The 21150-nt window shown below is 37.8% G+C and overlaps 1 protein-coding gene across 4 annotated transcripts in view; it reads left to right on the forward strand.

The window, feature by feature from the left end:
* Positions 1-21150, forward strand: part of LOC141904778 (exocyst complex component 7-like) — a 221742-nt gene that overhangs the window by 28385 nt on the left and 172207 nt on the right. For all 4 annotated transcript variants that reach the window (XM_074793438.1, XM_074793437.1, XM_074793435.1 and 1 more), the window contains exon 6: positions 7926-8094. In XM_074793438.1, the coding sequence (XP_074649539.1) occupies positions 7926-8094 (169 nt within the window). The remainder of the gene's footprint in view (positions 1-7925; positions 8095-21150) is intronic.

Below are 21150 nucleotides of genomic sequence, written 5' to 3' on the forward strand. Positions count from 1 at the left end.
AGATTTAATAAATAAATTCTTGTTTTTAAATTCTTTTAATCTGTAAATAGTGGGATTTTATCTTATCAGCGATAGCAGGTTTTACGCCGACGGACAAAACATCATTACAAGCGTCTAGTCAAGGGCTAATAAGTGCAACTGGGACCACTATTCTATCTCTTGCGGAAGGAGCTAGAAGCCAAAACCATTAAAGAATTGGGGTTGCCATACATTGAGGCGTACAAAGGTGCGACCACTGGCAAAATGAACTACTGGGGCCAGTTGCTCAAAAGTTGGTTAAAGATAACCGGCCGTTAAATACCATAGTAACAATGAAATTTCAATTGTCACCATATCAACCAACCACTGGTTAACTCCAACCAACTTTTGAGCAACCGGCCCCTGGTTTTTAGTCTGCTTGGCAGAAAGGACTAATGGAGAACTTAACATTTTTTGCCTGAATTATTGTGGGAACGCTTGCATTTGTTCATCATACACAGATATTGTGTATCTTCTTGACTTTGTATATATGTTTGTAGGTCGTTATGTCTTATTGTCGAACCTTTGCATGATCAATCGACTGTCGAATGTCAATTGACTGAATCACTCATTGAACAGTTTTAATCTGAGAAATTAGGAACTACAGTTCAATATAACTCAGATCGCCCTACGAACAAATCTCATAGAAAATGTAATAAAACATTTGATGTTATGTAACCGGCTGGTGTTGTATCGGCAGGCTGGCTGGGGAACTAGCATTTACACCAGCAGTACAGGATTCCATCCATAAAAACCTTATATGTACAATCTTTATTGCATCCCGGAATGAGAATGATTTTCATAACTTTACATAGTCTTTATATTAAGAATCGGGAGTATGATGTGAGAATTAGGTGTCTCAGAAGTTGAAGACATCAGGACTCACAAACAAACACCTAGTGACATGTTTGAGAGACATTGATTAATTATTGATGAGCACTGACTATAGCTAATTACTGTGAAAACATATTGAGTTATGTGACATGTTGATTACGACTTTAAAGCACATATTGACACTATAATCATAAGTTATGTTACGTTATTATCATTGTTATTATTATTATTATTATTATTATTATTATTATTGAGTACTTCATGTTGTAAGAGATATGAAATATTATGAACTGTTTGATATGAAATTGTAGATATATATGATTATGAAATATGTGACTTACCGTATTTTCCGGTGTACAAGTCGACCCGGTGTATAAGTCGAGGTCAAATTTTCAGTTTAAAAAGTTGTGCTAGGGCTATAGTCGGTGTATAAATCGAGTCGCTTCTTCATGTGTTTACATATTTCACATTGAAAACAGTGCCCATGTCATTTTCATAGTAGTTGAGAGTCTTTACCACTGTTTGCATTATTAAATCATTGGGATCTGTTGTTTCTAATATTGAATTACCGGATTAGTGCTCATTGTTTGTGTCCACGTGTTGAATGTATAGTGTTGAATACCGCGCGCCTGTAGTCTAGTATTAGACTGACTGTGTATTGATTATTGGCACGCTGCCACAGCATCGCGGCTTATATAAACACTGTACAATGAATATATGCGGTTTTCTTTCTCTTTTGATTTTTAACATTAGTTAATTTTGAAACATTTCCAAACTATAAGAAACTATTTTTATCAACATCCTAAATTCTAATTGGTATATGAGTGTAGCCTAACATAAATTAATATTCCATTTCATCATGGCGACCTTGAACTCTAAACATCGTCAGTTTAAACGATATCGAAAGTGTAGCCGGTGTATAAGTGGACCTACGTTTTTTGGACATGATTTTTGGTCTCAAAAACTCGACTTATACACCGGAAAATACGGTATATCAGGGTGACAGGTGCCCCCTTGTCCAATTAAATATGGTCATCCAAATTTGCAGAAAACACAGATGCTGGGTTGATTAACTTCATCCACTGTGAAAACAGGAAAAATTGAGTTGCATGGCGCGAAAAATTCTGAACACTTCTTAGTCATTCACGAAAGAGTCACATGTTGTCGTTATATACGTGCGCTGTGACGATACGAAAACTGTATTTTCGAAAGATCTGCAGAGGATCCCCGGCGTTGAATTTTGATGTTATTTGAACTCTGTCTGATTCTGCGACGAACAGCTGCGACGTGTTTTGTAGTTATAGCGTCCTTAAGTCCAGCTGGTGATTGCAAGTAGTACGCATTTCTCTGTTTTGACGATCTGTTTACGACTGACTGGAAAACCTAAGTGACATACTCTTATGATAATGGTTATTTCAACATCTGACTTCATACCAGTGTCCAGGTAATGACAAAATAAATACATGTCAACATGTTACCCATGTCAACCAAAATAAAAAAATTGATCCTCACCCAAAAAGTGGTCAGCGGTAAATAAAGAATAACCATTGCGGATAAACGTTCTGGTCACTATCTGTATATCGGCAGCTTCATTGGTACTTGCATAAGCCACCAGGACATAAATTTGGGTTCTCCATCATCTGTAATTAATGTCTCTCAAACATGTGACTACGTGTTAGTTTGTGAGACCTGATGTCTGCAACTTCTCTGACACCTAGTTCTCACATCATACTCATGATTCTGTATATAAAGACTATGTAAAGTTATGTGACTTATATCAGGGTGACAGTTCGTGCCACATCAGACAAAAGTTGTTCTTTCCCTAATTTCGAAGGTCATTGATGACTTTTGACTGTGAAGTATCGAGATACAAACTTTAGTCATAACTTCAAGTATAACAGAGATACAGACATTTAAGTATTTCGCCCTCTATGGGTCTGTATATGACTAATATAATGGGTCATTGAATGCTATGGAAGGAACAAATTATATGGAAATGTTAGCATCTGGTCAATATAGTAGCTGCTTATTAAAATGCGTTTCAATGAGGAATGACTTCCAAAAGGAACATTCATTGTCAAACCCCAGTTATCTAGCGCAAGCCAGATGCACCGCTTGACTGTGGCAACAAATATTTGAACTGAGATACTGCCAGGAATGTTATGCCTCTCTAGCTTATACAGTGGTAGCGCAGACTTGCCAACCCATTCGGTTTCTCCATATTTTCATATAGCTGTGGGCTCTTGTGTACCGTGTTACGGTCTTGAATAGAATTTTGAACCGCAACAATAAAACAATTAACTCAGTAGTCAATAGTGGGCCTGCAATTAGCAGTGGAATGCTATCAGCTATTCACCATATCAACAGTCGCATTGTGTTCATGATTTTGTCAGCATTGTTTTGTCTTTCAACACCTGTTTACTAGCTCCACAGCTCTGAGCGCTCAATGATGTAATTGCTGAAAATAGTCTACACACTCAGACATGCTCATGTCGGTGTACAGCAGGGAATCCCAGCTGTACTAGTGATCGATAGAGAACATGTGTGCTGTATTGTAACACCACGGAGATGCCCTGACACGCGCGTAGTTTAATTTAATTCAAGTATAACAGAATCTTTAAATTACTAGAATAAAAATATCTTCATAAATGTATAATATATCATAAATTGTAATAAGGGCCTATGAATTAAAAAGGTAATTAGATTTAGAATTAACATATACTATCTATTCAAGAATTAATTCATCATCTTCAATTGATAGTTTTAATTCGGTAACACGTCTTGACTTGAAAAAATTACTTGAATTAGATACTTTTCAGATCAAATACAGATTAGATACTGTAAAATATTGAAATGAAATTTCATTAAAAATTTTTTTTTATGTATAATATATTATTATCAATAATTATTTAGTTATAATATAAGTGATAGCATTAATTTTTACAATGTTTTGGTTAGAAATTCTCTTTTTGATCTGAAGTGGAAGATTTTTTTCAGGTCGCATCACTCGTGAAAAAATACTGACAAACTCAAGAAAATACTGACAAACTCGAAGATTTGTACTGACAACATATTTCTGAGGTTGGCAGCTCTGGTAGCTATGGGATACGCCCATAATACCTCCGCCCAAAATACCTCCGTCCTAAATCCCACACCCAGAATCCCTCCACCCAGAATACCCTCAAATGTGTCCAAAATACCTCCACCAAGAATTAAAAGAAATACTATAATTTTATTATTTAGATGTATAAAGTACCACCAATATTGACTATTATACATGTATGGGATCATATATAATGTATTACGGTTATATAAGCCTATACTGAATAATAATTGAATAACAATTAATGACAATGTTCACTTCCAATTAGTTATGGCTGGGAAATTTACAAATCGACCCAATTTGAACAAACAATGAGATAGGGATTATAGAATATTAATTAGTTTATCTCATGTCTTAAATCTAATACTAGATTTTTCTGGAAACAATTCAATATTTCGAATATAGAATATTAATTAGTCCTATAATCTAAGAAAACAATGTACTACATTTCGGTATACACACCAGTTCAGTTCATTTCCATTTAACTGCAACAATGATCTTTTGAACAATATACTGAAATTAACATTATACTTTGTTTCGCTCAATTAACTACTTTTAAACTACAGAACTTTGGTTTATTTGAATATGGCCTGTAAATTAAAACTTTGATGGTGACAAATTATAAAAAATTATATTACTAATAGGTTCCTAATTTTTGTCCTTCAGGCATAAACCCATTAGATCTAGGGCCTGGAGGTATTTTGGAAACATATGAGGGTATTCTGGGCGGAGGGATTCTGGGTGCGGGATATTTGGGTGGAGGTATTTTGGGCAGAGGTATTATGACCCGGATTCGGTAGCTACCCGCCTATGGAATGTTCTGCCACAGTTGATACACATTATATCTTCTCTCGATAGTTTTGCCTCACAACTGAAAACTCGCCTAATCAATGAGAGCAACTGTTGAAACTATAGCTGCAAAGTAGCAATAACAAGTTTTCTGCTAAGCAGCACCATGCTCTTCAGAAAGATATGGATTGTAGAAAATTTGAATACACGCATTGCATTGACGGATTCGAACCTAATATGCCACCACTATGTAAACGTGCAATTTGATTCAGTTTTGAAACTGAACAAACCTGCTATGCATATAATGGCCACTAGGGGGCCTACATGGAAAAATGACGTTAACAGCCTAGAGGCTGCAATTGTTGACCAGTGTACTTCAAACTTGGTCCACAAGAAGAGTATCACTTAGGCCAAAACCCTATTTAAAATTGGGTCGATTCAATTCAAGTTATTCCCACCTGGGGTCCGCATGAAAAACAACGTTAACAGTCATATTGTCCATCCGTCCACCCATCCATCCGTCGACGGAATCCAGTTATTTTGGAAAGTTTTAAAGACGCTTCAATGTGATGTCTTGATATTTGGGTACACATGTATCTACCCTAGACACATCTTTAGCCCAAAAACTTTTGAATACTCTTTGATCTTTAGTATGTATTGGACATCAGACACATATCAGACACAAGATGGCTGTCCTATGACCTTTTTTCTGCCCAAAAATGTCAATTTTGGCCCGATTTCTGAGTCCTGAAGCTTCCTTCTGGTTTGCCATTTTCATTGCAATTTGTGATGGGTATTCTTTGGAAAGGGATGAATTATACCTGAGACAGGTTTTTTTGATCAGCCAATTATGGCGCAATTTGCGGCCATCTTGGTGTCATCAGTACTCATTCGTAGGTGGAACAAAGTTTTTCGAGTTATATTTATACCTAAGCATATTATGTTACCAAAATCGTTAGAAAAGTTGTAGCTCATAACATGTTCTATGATATATGGTGAGTTTCAAGGTTATGGGGTTTTGTATATGGCCACCAGGGGGCATGAATTGTACAATAACCATGTATTTCTATAATATATTTGTACCTATGCTTATTTTGTCACGACAATCAATTGCAAAGTTGTAGCTCATGACATTGTCTATGATTGTGGTGAGTTTCATGTTCTTTAGTTTTTCTATATGGTCACCAGGGGGTGTTGAATAGTAGAAAAACTTAGTATTGCGCTATTGTATTGGTACATCGGCATATTTTGTTACCAAGATCAATAGCAAAGTTGTAGCTCATGACATGTTCTATGATTGTGGTGAGTTTCATGGTCATTGTGTTATGCATACGGTCACCTGGGGGCGCTGAGTAGTAGAATAAGTTAGTATTTCCATATCAGATTGGAACCTAGGCATATTTTGTTATCACAATCAATTACAAAATTGTAGCTGCTGACATGGTTTATGGTTGTGGTGAGTTTCAATGTAATTTGTTTTTGTATTTGATCATTAAGGGGCGTTGAATATTGAAATTGTTAGATTGTTTAGCATTTGAAACCACTTCGCAAGTGGGCATGGTGTCCCTGGTCCCCTAGTTTTTTTCTGTTGATTTTTATAAAATGGTTTCACTGAATGAGCAGATTTTACGGAGGCCTATATACTGCCCACCCTATGTAAAACCTAAAAACGGGCTTAACACATTGACTGCCACTAAAAAAATTTTTTTTTCTCAACATTGCCAATTTCACCAATCAACGAAAAGTAGGCGGAAACCACATATATTGATTTTTATTGCATTTAATGCATGTATTACACCTATTATATGGTGAAAACAGAGTTGAATCGAGTCTCGTAGTTGGCAGTGGGGGTAAACGTTTTATGCCAGTTGCCAGCTACGAGACTCGTTCCCCCTCCCCTAAACCCAGATGTTCCAGCAGCATTTCACTATCTTGCATGTGTTCCCCCATCAGATAGAAAGCAATACCCCACAAAGCCATGTCGCATTTGCAGAAGAGATGGTAACCGCAAAGTAACACGTTACGTTTGTGATGTCTGTCCTGGAAAACCAGCATTATGTGTAACCCCTTGTTTCAGGAGATACCATGTACTAAACTAAAGAAATGCCATGACAACAATGCTATAATTTCTATCGTACTATGTTTATTATCGATTCACAGTGAGGTGAATCATTTCTTTCCAATTAGGAAAGGTATTTGATAAGCGTTTGATGCCTTATAAACTTTGATGTGAAAATAATCACGTAATATAATTTGATTTTTTAGATGTTCATGAATAAATAAAGAATTGATAAAAAAAGTTAGTTATTGATTTTTAAAAAATTACTTGTTTATCTGAGTTGCCAGACTTCGATTTATGTTGTTATCCACATTGCCAAACAGAAAAAAAATGAATTCATTCACTCCGGGCTTACTACGAGATATCTCGTAGTGGCAAGGAGCGGCACACCTGCTACTACGAGATATCTCATAGATGGCAGTCAACGTGTTAAATGATTGAACCTGGCCTGATTTTGATTCATCTAAGCTACATCTAATGGCTTTCGCCCAGCTAAGTGATGAGTCTTGACTGCGCATGGCATAGCATGCTTGTTTGATCTTATATAGAAGATCGCCGGAATCGAAGCAATGCAGCTCTTGCACTTTTGCTTTCCTGTGTGATATATTGGGCTTTACAAAAATTTGTATAGACTTGTCAAGGTTTTTGTTAATATTGTATTAGCTGCCCTCGTTGAGTGAATTGAAACATTTTGTATTGTACGTTCTATATGTTCTATATAGTTCGTCAGCATTGTCCAATTAAGGGTAGGTGGTCACCTACAGTCAACCTCGCTTAATTCGTATCTCTTGGGACCATGGTTTTATTCTACAAATTTATAAACATTATATGTAATTTGTATTATCTATGAATTATGTATGATTTGTAGAATTAGCGATTAATCCATTAATTAGTATAAAGTATGAATAAAAACCTGCTGAAATTGTTTCCACTGGCATTGGAACGAACTGCGTGACACAGCTGTCATTGTTCAGACTTAACTGACAGAAAATGCATCACGTGTCAGCAGCACGCTCAGCGACAATGACTGACGAGTAATTGATAAGTTTGTAATAATGCAATACGGTTTGTAACTGTGGGTATGCCACCAGTAACAAAATTTTTCCCTCATATTTTTTCTAGTTATTGATGCTGAGTTTCTGCCTGGTAATATCGACCATTTGCCTGAGAGAGTAATTGAGGATCTGCTTGCCATAACCAGTTGGTTATTGACTCATACCCAAGGTGACCATGATTTCACAGAAGTTTATGCTGTAGTCAGATCCAATAATCTAATTAAATCTTTGCAAAGGTAAATTTCATCTGGTTTTCCTTGAGATCATTCCAGTGTTATGCAATGTCAATACAGTTAAATCGTGACTTAATTAGAATTTTCTGTATAGAGGAGCATAGCCACTTGTCCAAAACTTGGGGCTGTTGAATAATTGAAAAACCCATAATGCTTAAAGATAATGAAGTTATTCTGTGTTTGAGAAACGGGGATGTTAAAATCAGTGTTGATGAAAGTGGAACAACACAGTTTTTAAAATGCCGATCATCAGAGGTTATTAGAATCCAGTGGTGTTGCACTTAAGATTTATAGCATTGATCAACCGAGACCATTTGGCCCAAATCCTTTATCCAACTATTTGCTAAATTTTATATTGTTTAATTTCAAAATGTTCTTGCTTTATATTTTTCCCAACTCATTAGTTCAGTGCTTTCTAATTCTTAACTTTTAGTGCTGAAGATTTGGAAATTTTAAGATTTTGGAAAATTCCAGTCCAGTGCATTGTATAACAGGCATACTGCTACAGTGATACTGTGCGGTGCATTGTTCGTCACTTATGTTTTACGATGTTCAACATTAGCTACCATCTTTCAATAGAGATTATAATTACCTTTGAATGTTTTATGCGTTGATGATTCATACTGCTTTCCATTTCCAATTTACTGTGGACCTCTTTCCACATGGCCGACTTATGACTTACTTTTGACACAGGAACTCTCCGTGTACACGAAAAATCAAAAACCGTTTGACATGATTTCATGAAATTGTTATGGTATGTGCATGTATGGTGGTATGGTGGGGAACTTTTTTGGGGAATCTATGATTCAAGATGGCCGAATTATGACCTATTTTTGACACGTGTACGTGATAGCTAAAAAATCGTTTGAGAAAATTTCATGAAATTTATATTAGGTTTGTATGATAGTATGATGTAAAACCTTATTGTTTTGGGGACTTCTCCGATTCAAAATGGCCGACACCATCTACTTTTGACACAGGAACTTTCCGTATACACGATAACTCGAAAACCGTTTGGGATAAGTTAATGACATTTTTATGGTAAGTGTATGATAATATGAAAAGGAACTGTCTCGTTCTCGGAACTTCTCCAATTCAAGATGGCTGACTTATGACCCACTTTCTGTTCAAAATGGCATGTTTTGAACTTATTATTGTTACGCTGTCTTCTGTACTTATTGTAGATGCTTCATCTGTTTCTTCACTGCCCTGGGATTTTGTGATTAAAGCTGCGTGTATGAGCGTGCATTCTCAATTTTTTCATTTGACTTATTGCGCCCGAGATATAAAGATCCGTGGATCTCTTGCCTTAATATCAGATTCTCGAAAAGGCACAGACAGAACCACGAGCGAGTTACGATGTAAGATTTTCGGTTTCTTCGAAAGGGAATTCTCTACCACATATACCGAAATTATGTATAGAGTTTCATCCCATTTATCACCAAGTTTATTTCTCCATTTTACACCTAACTTCTTCACTAAAACCATATCCCCTACCAGGTATAAAACATGCCCATTTTCAAAAGATTGCCTGGAAATTACGCGGCCGAGCAACTGCGCTGCTCGGTTTACTGCTCGGACATTCTGCTCGGTTTTGATAAATTAGCCCCGCGCAATATGAGCTGCTCGATAATCTCTGCTCGGAACTCTGCTCGGTTTCAATCGTTTGTAGATCTGCGCAAATACGAGCTGCTCGGCATGCTGCTCGGAATTATGCTCGACTAGGTTTTATGTCAAATATTGCAGAGAACCGGGATTTCCCCAGATACTCAGTAGGCCTACTCCACCGCTATAGCCACATATATACTGCATGGGCAGAAAAACTTGTATACAGGCCGGGGATTTTTGCCTGAAATATCATATCGCGACCGAGTGACTTATTGTGAAATTTCATGTCTCTCTACTAATGATATAGCGAATCGCACTCTTAGGCGAGAGCGACGAAGTCCGCAAAGTTTATCTAAGCTATTGATGTCTCCGTTAAACCATAGGCCTCTACATTTAAATTATTCACTTATACAAGAAATTGCTCAGCTCTAATATTCGTTCAACTTGAACTATTTTCAAATTCCTTTCAACTCGCATATCTGAACGACCTCCCGGCAGCAAACACAAGTATCGATTAAAGACATGCACGTGTTTACTGCTATATTAGTAGGTTACCGATAGTAACAGTAGAACGATACACGCTACACAAAATCGCCCACAGAGACATTCAGTTCATTAAATCATGTTTTTGGAAGGTGGCTAAAAATCCCCTTTAGGCCATTCAAAATTGATACCGTGTTTCTCATTTTTTTAACATTCAATATTTATTTCATGAAGAAAACGATGTTTACAAAAATTACATGCGTCTTACAATCACCATGCGGACATTATAGCAAAACATAAAAATACATTTATATATATAAATAGATAGCGGTCATTGAACACGCCAGGCTCAACACGCGGGAGAAATGTTATATATATTATGAAAAAAATACATTGTTTCATCAACACGCGCATACATTTTGCAGCTGACCGTGACATAGCCCTTTAAATGAAATAAAAATTATGTTTTAGCAATTTTAGAAGAAAAGTGTACACTTGTGATTGGAAAAATAGCAAAAAGTATAAATACCTCTGAAATGATGAGAGCGGGTTCCTTGCTTCTACCATTAAATGCATATACTTGAATAACAAACAACAATCCGCTAGACTTGAATTATTCAAATTCACTAAAAGTTCTTGCTGGCCATCGAAAAATAAACGACAATCACAATCACAAGTGGTGGGGATGTAATACACTACAAAAAATATACAAAAAAAGTACTGAATACTAAGAAGTCAAATAAGCATTTATTTTAGCATTTATTTTAGGGACAAATAATAATATAATGTTTAGACATTGTGATTGATATTATTAAATAATTGATTATTTTTACATTACCTTTAATAGGCCTGACCGCACCATCTCTTATAGTATAAGACTGTCCTCCGTTTTCCGTATATATTGTAGCATTCTGCGATTCCCATTCCATTAAAACAGGATCTCGCTTATCCCAAGGGAAATTATGTTTGCAACTAGGAGTTACCAATGACGGAATAAGAGCGTCCGGATACCCTAAGCCCAGTTTTTGTGTCCTGAGAACTTCCCGCAGACTGCTTGGCAATGGATAGGGTATTTTCAGTGATGACACTGAACTGATCTCTCTCTGCGCAATAGGTTCATCATCACTATTTGCTTTTGACGGTAAATCAAAATTATTTTCGCACCAGTCTTTATACTGCACAATATGAGGGCAATTGTTATTGAAATGACATGTTCGGCAAAGAAAATGTCCTAACCGACTGTTCCATTTGATAATATGTACACCAGAAACGGCAGCGACGAAGGGTTTGTTAGAAAGAATAGCTACTGAAACGGTATCAGAAACTTCATTCTCTAAACGATTTTTATACATTTCTGCGACTGCAAAGGAATGTTTGCAGTATCTACTCGTGTAACGCATTTTGATAGTAGCAATGTCTTCAGTAACGATTTTACTGAGTGCATTCAATTCTGAATGAACATTCATTCCCTCTTTGCAGTCACATGTCAATAACAGATAAGTTTCCGCTCCACTATAAAATTTCTGTCCGTTTTTCACTATAAAATATTCTGCACCATCTGCAACAACGAAAACTCCACCAGTCACTTCCCAGTGCTGTTCATTCTTAAGTAAGTCCAAGAGGTAGCTTTGAGTGTCGGTCATATCACACGAAACCACAGCAGAGACAACCCTGGAATGAAAATAATAAGCATACATTACACAGTGACTATTAAACAGAGAATAGGAAAAGGAGCCGATGAACAGCATAGCATTCCCCACCAATAGTTGAGTGATTTCAGCCCATTCCATTAGGCTATAGAAATTTAAGGTCAGGTTACGCAGGTTTGACGAATTTTAATATATTTATAGCCTAGATATAGAGTAGGCCTATAGACTCCCGTAACCGTAGATAGTTTTAAATATTTACACCTGATTTCGAATGAACCGATTGCCAAACATGTTTGATACAAATAATTAATAAAATTACTGTTACTATGACAGGCACATGTTCAAATCTTTAGGCTAGAATAAGACAGATGCCAAATTTGTGTCATCGAACAAAAAAGAATGAAATATATTCGCTTCACGTCACTAACCAAAAACTATATTATATTAATAAATTAGGTTCGAGAGAGGCCAGAAGAGGGGCTAGGTAGATTATTTTAGTTCATAGCTTCTAAAAACAGTTTAGCTTACCCTACAACACTGGATTTTGGTTTTTCATGTGTTCTTTTTCGATTTCGAAAGGTGCCGACGGCGGCGGCAACGACAACGTTGTTGTCGTTTTTATTGCAGTCGTCATGCTCTCGATGGCTTAACCTGGATATTCTATAACGTTTGCGAGGCCTTTCCTCGGAATCTTCGCAATCCCGTTTTTTTCCTGCTGACATCGTAATCGACCGAGTAGACATGATAGTTTTACTGTTTATATAATCTCTGGTCACTTCACCACTGATCAAATTGTGAAAGCAAAGCGCACCACGGTCTCGGAGTGTAACAAAACTTCCGGTAATTAGGTCTAACCGAAACCAGTCCTGCTAAGTACCAAAGCGCACCGTTTAAAATAACGGTTCTCGTACGCCGCGTGATGACTTTTCACACGGTCTAACTAAAAGGCCGGTCCTACGCATTTTTATCGTAATAAAAACAAGTATCCCTGTTATTTTCATCGGAGCTAGGCCTAAACTATAGTTTTCACAATTACAGTGATTTGCATATCCCCTATTAAATTAATGAATTTAATCGATAACAGAATGAATATCGGCCCGGGCGGACACCATAAATGCGGCTCTGCCAAAGCTTGAGGCCTATTTTTGATAAATAAAGTAAAATAATAAAGTAAAAATAAGTATAAACTTTTAATGATTTAATATTAAGACTTGACATATTGAATGACACGGTAAAGTATATAAAAATTAGAAAGGTTTAGCTTACCTCATCGAGAATAAAAGTTTTTTGGCAAGAAATTTGTGAACTTATATCATTAACTAAAATCATCGTATATAACTTGTAACAATTAATTTTTCTATTTGAACGTCAAGACGCATATTTATTCAAATTCTGATGTAGAAATTCTAGTCACTTCAAAAACAGCCCATCAGATTAGTTTACATATATAGGACTATTTGTGAATGGATTTGAGGTGGATGTTCGGAGCGAATTTGTAATTCGATCGTATGACAAGATCGTTCGTTTGAAGCAGTCATCGGCCTTTGGAACACGATTGTCGAGTATACAGAAAATATTCATGCCACGCGAAAAATACATACCAATAGGCCTACGAAATAATTCATAGATTTAGTTCAGTAAAAACATTAGCCAGAAAAATAAAATCGTAAACAAATAAAGACGCCTCTAAATCAACGGCTATTGTCACCTGTCTCTTCATGGGTAAAATATGATCAATAGATCATTCAAACATCCAAAAACCTAATGATACGTAGTTCTACAACTAATGAACAATATTTTTTTTCATGTATTTTTTTTCTCCGTCGAAGGCGCGCTCAAAAATGTATCAACGTTTGCTCCAGTGGTACGTCATCTCTACGCGAATAGCAACATCGGCATTAATTACTTGCTACTATGATGCTAATCCAAGCAAAGTTGCTTTACTGGAGCAGTTACTCGGCAAAAAAAATCCTGCTCGGCCGAGTAAGTCTTTCTGATCGGTGTAATTACTCGGCCAGATAATTATCTATTGTTCGGGTAGCATATAAAACCCAAAGACAGATATACGGCCAAATCATTCAGAGTTCAGAGGTTGGTGCGTGTACTACGTAGAGTTCAGCGATGACTGATGTTCCGATCAACCCGTCGAGCAAGTCACCGAGTATCGTGCCTTTGCTCGGTATTTCATACGTTCAATTCCGAGCAGCATGCCGAGCAGCTAGTATTTGCGCGGATCTACAAACGATTAACCGAGCAGAGTTCCGAGCAGAGATTATCGAGCAGCTCATATTGCGCGGGGCTAATTTATCAAAACCGACCAGAATGTCCGAGCAGTAAACCGAGCAGCGCAGTTGCTCGGCCTCGTAAGTTCCGAGCAATCTTTTGAAAATGGGCATGTTTTATAGCTCCCCCTACAGATATTGACCCCCACAAACACGAGAAATATAATACTTGGAGTATTTATTTGCTGAAACTTTGAACTTAGGCTTGGCTTGGTTCCATAAGGAAAAAAATTCCTCCTGCAACGTAGCAGTGCACCGTCTTTGGGGCCTAATTTAATTATACACCTCATCCACTGGTAAAATCGGTTCCCGACCAAACATCAAATGGTACGGGGAAAACCTAGTGAAATCATGAGGGGTACAATTGTATTGAAACACGACCAAAGAGATGTGGTCCTTCCAGGAAAATTTCGCTACAGGTTCCAGCAAACCCAAATAAGAGTTGAGTTGAATCTTTCAACTGCCCCATTTCCCGGAGGATGATACGGCGAGGTATGAGATTTCTCGATATTCAGAATACTACACAACTCATTGATATACTGGCTTTCAAAATTAGCTCTCAGATAGGCGTAAATTATTTTTCGGAACACCAAATTTCGTAATGAAATGCTCATATAGCATATGCGCTGTAGTTTTGGCCGTTTGATTCCGGGTAGGTATTGCCAGTGCGTATTTCGTAAAGTGATCTGTTTAAACTAATACAGACTCAAACCCACCTATACTCTGATCTAAAGTAAGGTACTCAACACATACTACGTCCAGTGACTCCGAAGTCAGGATTGGGACCAATTCGGCCTGAAAATGGGGTACGGACCCATGAACTACACACCGGCTACACGATTTGATATATGTGTCCACATCTATATACATACCCAGCCAGAAAAATTTGCTATGTAAAAGACTGAGGATCTTCTCACGACCCAGATGACCCATTTGGTCATGAACTAAATCTAAAACTATAGACCTCTCTGAATCAGGCAAAATGACACGGAAATGCTGGACATCATGAAAACAAAATTGGGTTGCATCCTTCTGCCACCTACGATCCTGGCGACAAGAAGAGCTGAAACTACCCGTAGCTCTAATATGGCTGATACGCCTCAAATCAAGATCATTTTCCTGAGTGAGAACAAGATCCCTGTTGTCTCTAAAATAATTACTACCAATCTGTTCACTTGAGGCTTGAACGTCAGATGGAAAAGATACTGACCCTGTACAAGACACAGCCTGAACTACTGCAGTCTACATTGACTTTTGGACTTAAAGCATCTGCATCCACGTTACTCTTACCGCATTGATATTCCAGAGAAAGTTCAGCTTTAGTCAAACTTTGCAACCAATGATGACACCAGGTGTCAACTGAGGGTCTTCTCACGACCCAGATGACCCATTTGGTCATGAACTAAATCTAAAACAATAGACCTCTCTGAAAAAGGCAAAACGACACGGAAATGCTGTACACTATTCTCTAATACTCTTCGGCATAAAAAACCATCATGAAAACAAAATTGGGTTGCATCCTTTCCCCACCTATGATCCTGGCGACAAGAAGAGCTGAAACTACCCGTAGCTCTAAAATGGCTGATAATACGCCTCAAATCAGGATCATTTTCCTGAGTGAGAACAAGATCCCTGTTGTCTCTAAAATAATTACTACCAATCTGTTCACTTGAGGCTTGAACGTCAGATGGAAAAGATACTGACCCTGTACAAGACAAAGCCTGAACTACTGCAGAGTCTACATTGACTTTTGGACTCAAAGCATCTGCATCCACGTGACTCTAACCGGATTGATATTCCAGAGAAAGTTCAACTTTAGCCAAACTTTACAACCAACGATGACACGTGGCGTCAAGTTTCGCTGTGGTTAACACATATGTAAGGGGGTTGCTATCAGTTTTTACAGTGCACTTACTGTCGTATACATAATCATAAATTACCTCCGAGAAAGCCCATTTTTAAGCCAAAAAATTATAATTTATGGGCTGGGTAGTTCTTCTAAGAGTCTTTCAATCCCCGACTCGCAAATTGGTTCTGATATAGACATGCCCCTAAACCGTTAAGTGACGCATCAGTATGTAACTCAAAGGGAAGACTATCCTCAGCATAGGCAAGCACCGGAGGTTAACATATACGTTTCAATGTATCAAAAGCATTTTGTTGGGCTTCACCCTACATTCGATATAGAAATACTTTTCCCTGATCCAGACTTTAACACTCCCTTAAGAGATCGTTGATAGGTTTTGCTATCTTCGCGAAATCCGGTACAAAGGGACAGTAATACGATGTGAACCCCACAAAACTCCGAACCTCTCCAGCCGTCTCAGGAATTTCCAATAAAACACAGTCTTATTTTTTGGGGGTCTGGCTCAATGCCAGCCTCTGTGACTGTATGGCCCAAATACAAAATCTTCAGTTTCGAGGATTTTAACTTGAGCCCTGCATTTTGCAGCTATTCGAAAATGTTAGTTAATCTGACAATTTGTTCATCGAGAGTATTGAAAAATACTATAATATCGTCGATGTACACAAGGCATTCTTTAAGGTTCATATCACCCACACAAACCTCCATTAAACGTTGGAAGGTAGCTGGGGCCCCAGTTAACCCAAATGGCATGGCATCACACTCAAAAAATCCAAAACCAGGGCCAACAGCAAAGACCGTTCGATCCCTCTGCTTGGACCACAGCTACCTGCCAATACCCACTCTTCAGATAAGACTGGAGAAATACTTAGGGCCTGAAAAAGCATTAAGATGTTCTTCAATTCTGGGGAGACAATACCTATCGGGGATTGTGTTTTTATAGTTCCTGATAATCTATGCAAAATCGTAATTCCCCAGTTTTTTTTCTAATCAAAACTACGGGTGAGGCGAAAGCTCTCGATGACGGCCTGATTACCCCAGTTGCCAGCATCATTTTAAGATGTTCCCGGACCTCGTCAACCATAGCTGGAGGGATGAGTCTATACCGTGGAAAAATCGGGCTATGATCGGATGAATTTATACGATGTTCAACTAGATGCGTCCTACCTAAATCCGAATCCGAGGTAGAAAATATAGACCGTCAGGCTCACTATAACGATGTCAATTTGTCCATGGTCTCGGGTACTACATCATTTAATTTAAACATAGATAAAAATTGTTCTCGTGACATATTATTGTGCCAGACTGTTCAGGAATCTACTAATTATCCTGAGAAAAACTAGATAAATCAGCTTCAACTGAATCATGAGGAGAATCACGCAATATCTGACAAATTAACTACTTTACGACCCGCCAGTAAATCGACAGCTGAGATAGAACAAATACAAACTCCGGAAGGGATAGAAATTAAACGCTGGCCCTTATTACAGATTCTTACTGCGACACGTGAAACTGATGCATAGCCAACTTCCTGAGCGGAAAGAATGACCATAAGTCGTCTAGGGAGACTGCTATATAAAGACGATGTCATACTCAAAACATCGGGAGGCAATGTGATTGTGAGCTAAAAGCGAATGTGATTGGCTGTTTTTGGGATATACAGGGAATTCCGGCGCTACTAAAATGATTATGGGAAAGCCATTTATGGTGAACGTTTCATTGGACTAGGTGCCGTATATGTGCTCATTGCTGGTGAGAATATAATTATTTCACATATCGCCATAGGTATTGTTTCATTTTAATACCCGGTGATTGTGTTGATTGGGATTGAAACGAAATGAATGTTCACTACACAAAGCCTCCATGTGCGCGGGAGTGCTAAACAATAGACTGTTGCACACACAAACACACGGTCATACTAGACTACTATATGGTGATGCTGTAACGCTGCTCGGCACGTGCAGGTTTGGTAATAATGATAACAGGCTGAATAATCGCTGTAGCAGAGGATGAGCACTGTGTTTTCTGTTTGAGAGAATTTATAATAAATTGTAATTTCTTGTGACCTGAAAATACTAAGCACCAGACTCTAGGTATAGGTCGAGGTTTGAATATTGTAGTTGTAAATTCCAGGATTTAAAACGATCTTATACTTCGCCCCGGTGTTTTAGCTTCCGCGGCCATACATTGGAAGAGGTTTCGTTTCCAAGACTCAATTTTCAGCCACCCTCTGATATGTGACACCATATGAATTTTATTTGAATGTTTTTTCATATTGTGCGAATATCTTTTTGAAAATATAAAATAGTTTCCCTGCTACGTCTACCTGTACCTACGAAATTTTGGACGTATACCATAAACAAATGTTTATCTTTGGTCTTATTTGACTACAAAATAATTCTTTAAGAAAGATAAAATACAATATAAACTTCTAGAACTCGACAAAACTGCAAGTCTCAAACTATAAGTCTCCTCATTAATACATTGAGCTCGTCCAGAGAGCCGAGAATCTGGAAAATTATGTCATCTAAACGGCATGACCACTGACTGACTAATGGATTCCCCGGCTCTCTGGACAGGGAGATAGAATTGATGTGAGCTTTCTTCAAGCAAATGTACCTCGCTGAATACCAAAGTCATTTTGTCTAGAATGTCTTTGACCGTGGCACCCTCTCCAGTATTAAATAGCACGCTTACAGCAGAACCTAGTAAAGATCTGCACACGACCATAATAATTTGCAACTCAAATGCACGTATCTCCATTTGCCACTGTATTCCCTGCAAATAAAGCTGAACCACTCATCTCGCTAGGCTTCGGCAACGGAGTTTATAAACCTTCAAGGTTAGGGGATGCCGCCATTTTGTCTCTTGACAAACTAGGTAATGGAGTCCTCCTTTTTTCCATCTCACAAAACAAATAATCTTGCTTCCTGGATCTAACCCCTCGAAGCACCTTAGAACGGCAGAAAGTTGTTCTAACTCTGGCTTAACCCCCTTTTGAATCTAGGCCAGAGGTATGTCTAATCTATGGTTGAAAAACTTGAGTGACCAAATATCAGTCTTGCTCTTTCATAGCCATTTTGGCACTCATTGTGTATTCTGAGCCGGACTGATCTATACGTTGACCATGAAAACTCTTGACCAAATGTTGGGCCAATACTGCAGACAAAAATGATATAAAATTCCCTGCGGTGTGCTGTCTAATAATGGCTTTTACCTCAAGACCTACTTCGCTGAACCAGCTAGTGATCATTTCAGGTTGGGTGAGGGTTATATCTACCCCAGATAAATAAACAACACGCTCGTTTGGTGCCATTTCTGTTTAACACTAAAAATATTTCACAACTGACCCCTAGCCCTGCTGTGGAAAACAGCACTGAAAACTGGAAAAAGAATATCAGCCAGCTGGGTAGCAGGTCTCTCAGAAACTCAGTATTACTGATCTATGTACTGTGAACACACTTTTTTTTCCCTACAGTAAATTTTTAGGTATCGCACAACAACATACGATTTACAACAAGCATAACAATTTCTTTCTACACGTGGAATATCATCAGATGTGCGATAACAATTTCGCTGTCGTCATGCCCGGAAACTCGAATAATCGTCACCAATGCACGGCAAAATATGTTATCGTAAGGGTACATAAGCGTTAGCACAAACAAAGCAGAGCACAGCAAGAAACAAACAAGCGTACCTACAGGCTGGCCATAGTGCCTCTTGGGGTCTTTTTTCATATTGTATTGATCCCTAGGCATATTTTGTAACCACAATTAATTGCAAAATAGTAGCTAGTTACATTTTCAATGATTGTGGTGAGTGTCAAGGTCATTGTTTTTTGTTTATGGTCACCAGGGGGTGTTAAATAGCTGAATAAGTTAGTATTTGCATATTGTATTTGGACTCTAGATATATTTTGTAACCAAAATCAATTGTGAAATTGTAGCTCATTCCATGTTCTATGACTGTGATGAGTCCTTGTTATCTTATCATGTTCATCTGGCGGTATTGAATACCGTATTATCTGGTGTACAAGTCAACCTGATGTCGAGGTCAAATTTTCAGTTTAAAAAGTTGTACTAAGGCTATAGTCGGTGTATAAGTCGAGTCCCTTCTTCTTATGATTACATATGTCGCTTATGAAAACATTGCTTTGGTAATTCTCATAGTAGTTGAGAGTCTTTACCACTGTTCGCAATAAATCATTGGGATCGGTTTTTTCTGGTAGTGCTCATTGTATCCAAGTGTTGAATGTATTGTGTATACATTGAATATACACATTGTGTATACACGGCGTGGCTATAAAAAATGCTGTAAATGACACACACGCGCACTTTTCTTTCTCATTTGATTTTTAACATCAGTTAATTTTAAACCATATCCAAACTATAAGAAACTATTTTATCAAACATTCTTAAGTCTAGTTGTTACACTAGTGTAGCCTAACATTGTTATGACGTATTTGGGGTTTGAACCTGGTACGTCAGTTAATTGTGACTTGTATTCCAAAAATCTATTCGCCGCCTTATCCCAAAGACGTGAAATTGCTTTTCACATTGTACATATGTGTGAGATTAAATAATACATGAACGATACGAAGAGCATTGTCGCTATAGTTTTAATTACGATTAGGTTATCTACGGATAGGATAGAATAAGTATATCGAAGGTTATTGGCCAACCACGATGACATCACATGCCGTCTTATACTTTACTCAAAACTATAAATGAGGTTATCAGAATCATAACAAAAGAGATAAGCCTATTTGTAAAGATAGGCAGACCAGAGTCAACAACTCTGAATAAACAAACAATCTGATTCTTGACCTTAGACTGTAATAAATCAAGTCGGTTTTCCAATTGTGAAACATCCACTAGTTTGGGCAAGTCGTTGACCCTGCTGGTCATAATGCATGTGCTGTGGAAAGATAGGTGTACCTGTGGGGTTTGCCTCAGCGAGGCCACCACCACCCACGGAGGGAGGGGCCTGAATTATTTTCAGGAAATTTTGAAGATGTTAAAGTCAATTACCTTGATCTTTCGTATGTATTTGAATCCCCCAAGGGCCTATCAGCATAAGGAAAGTTGAGTTGATCGGACTCAAGATGGCCGCCCTATGACCTTTTTTGTGCCCAAAATTTTGGCCTGAATTCTGAGTCCTGTAGCTTTCCACT

Source organism: Tubulanus polymorphus, chromosome 4, assembly GCF_964204645.1.
Source record: "Tubulanus polymorphus chromosome 4, tnTubPoly1.2, whole genome shotgun sequence".
NCBI classification, from domain to species: domain Eukaryota; kingdom Metazoa; phylum Nemertea; class Palaeonemertea; order Tubulaniformes; family Tubulanidae; genus Tubulanus; species Tubulanus polymorphus.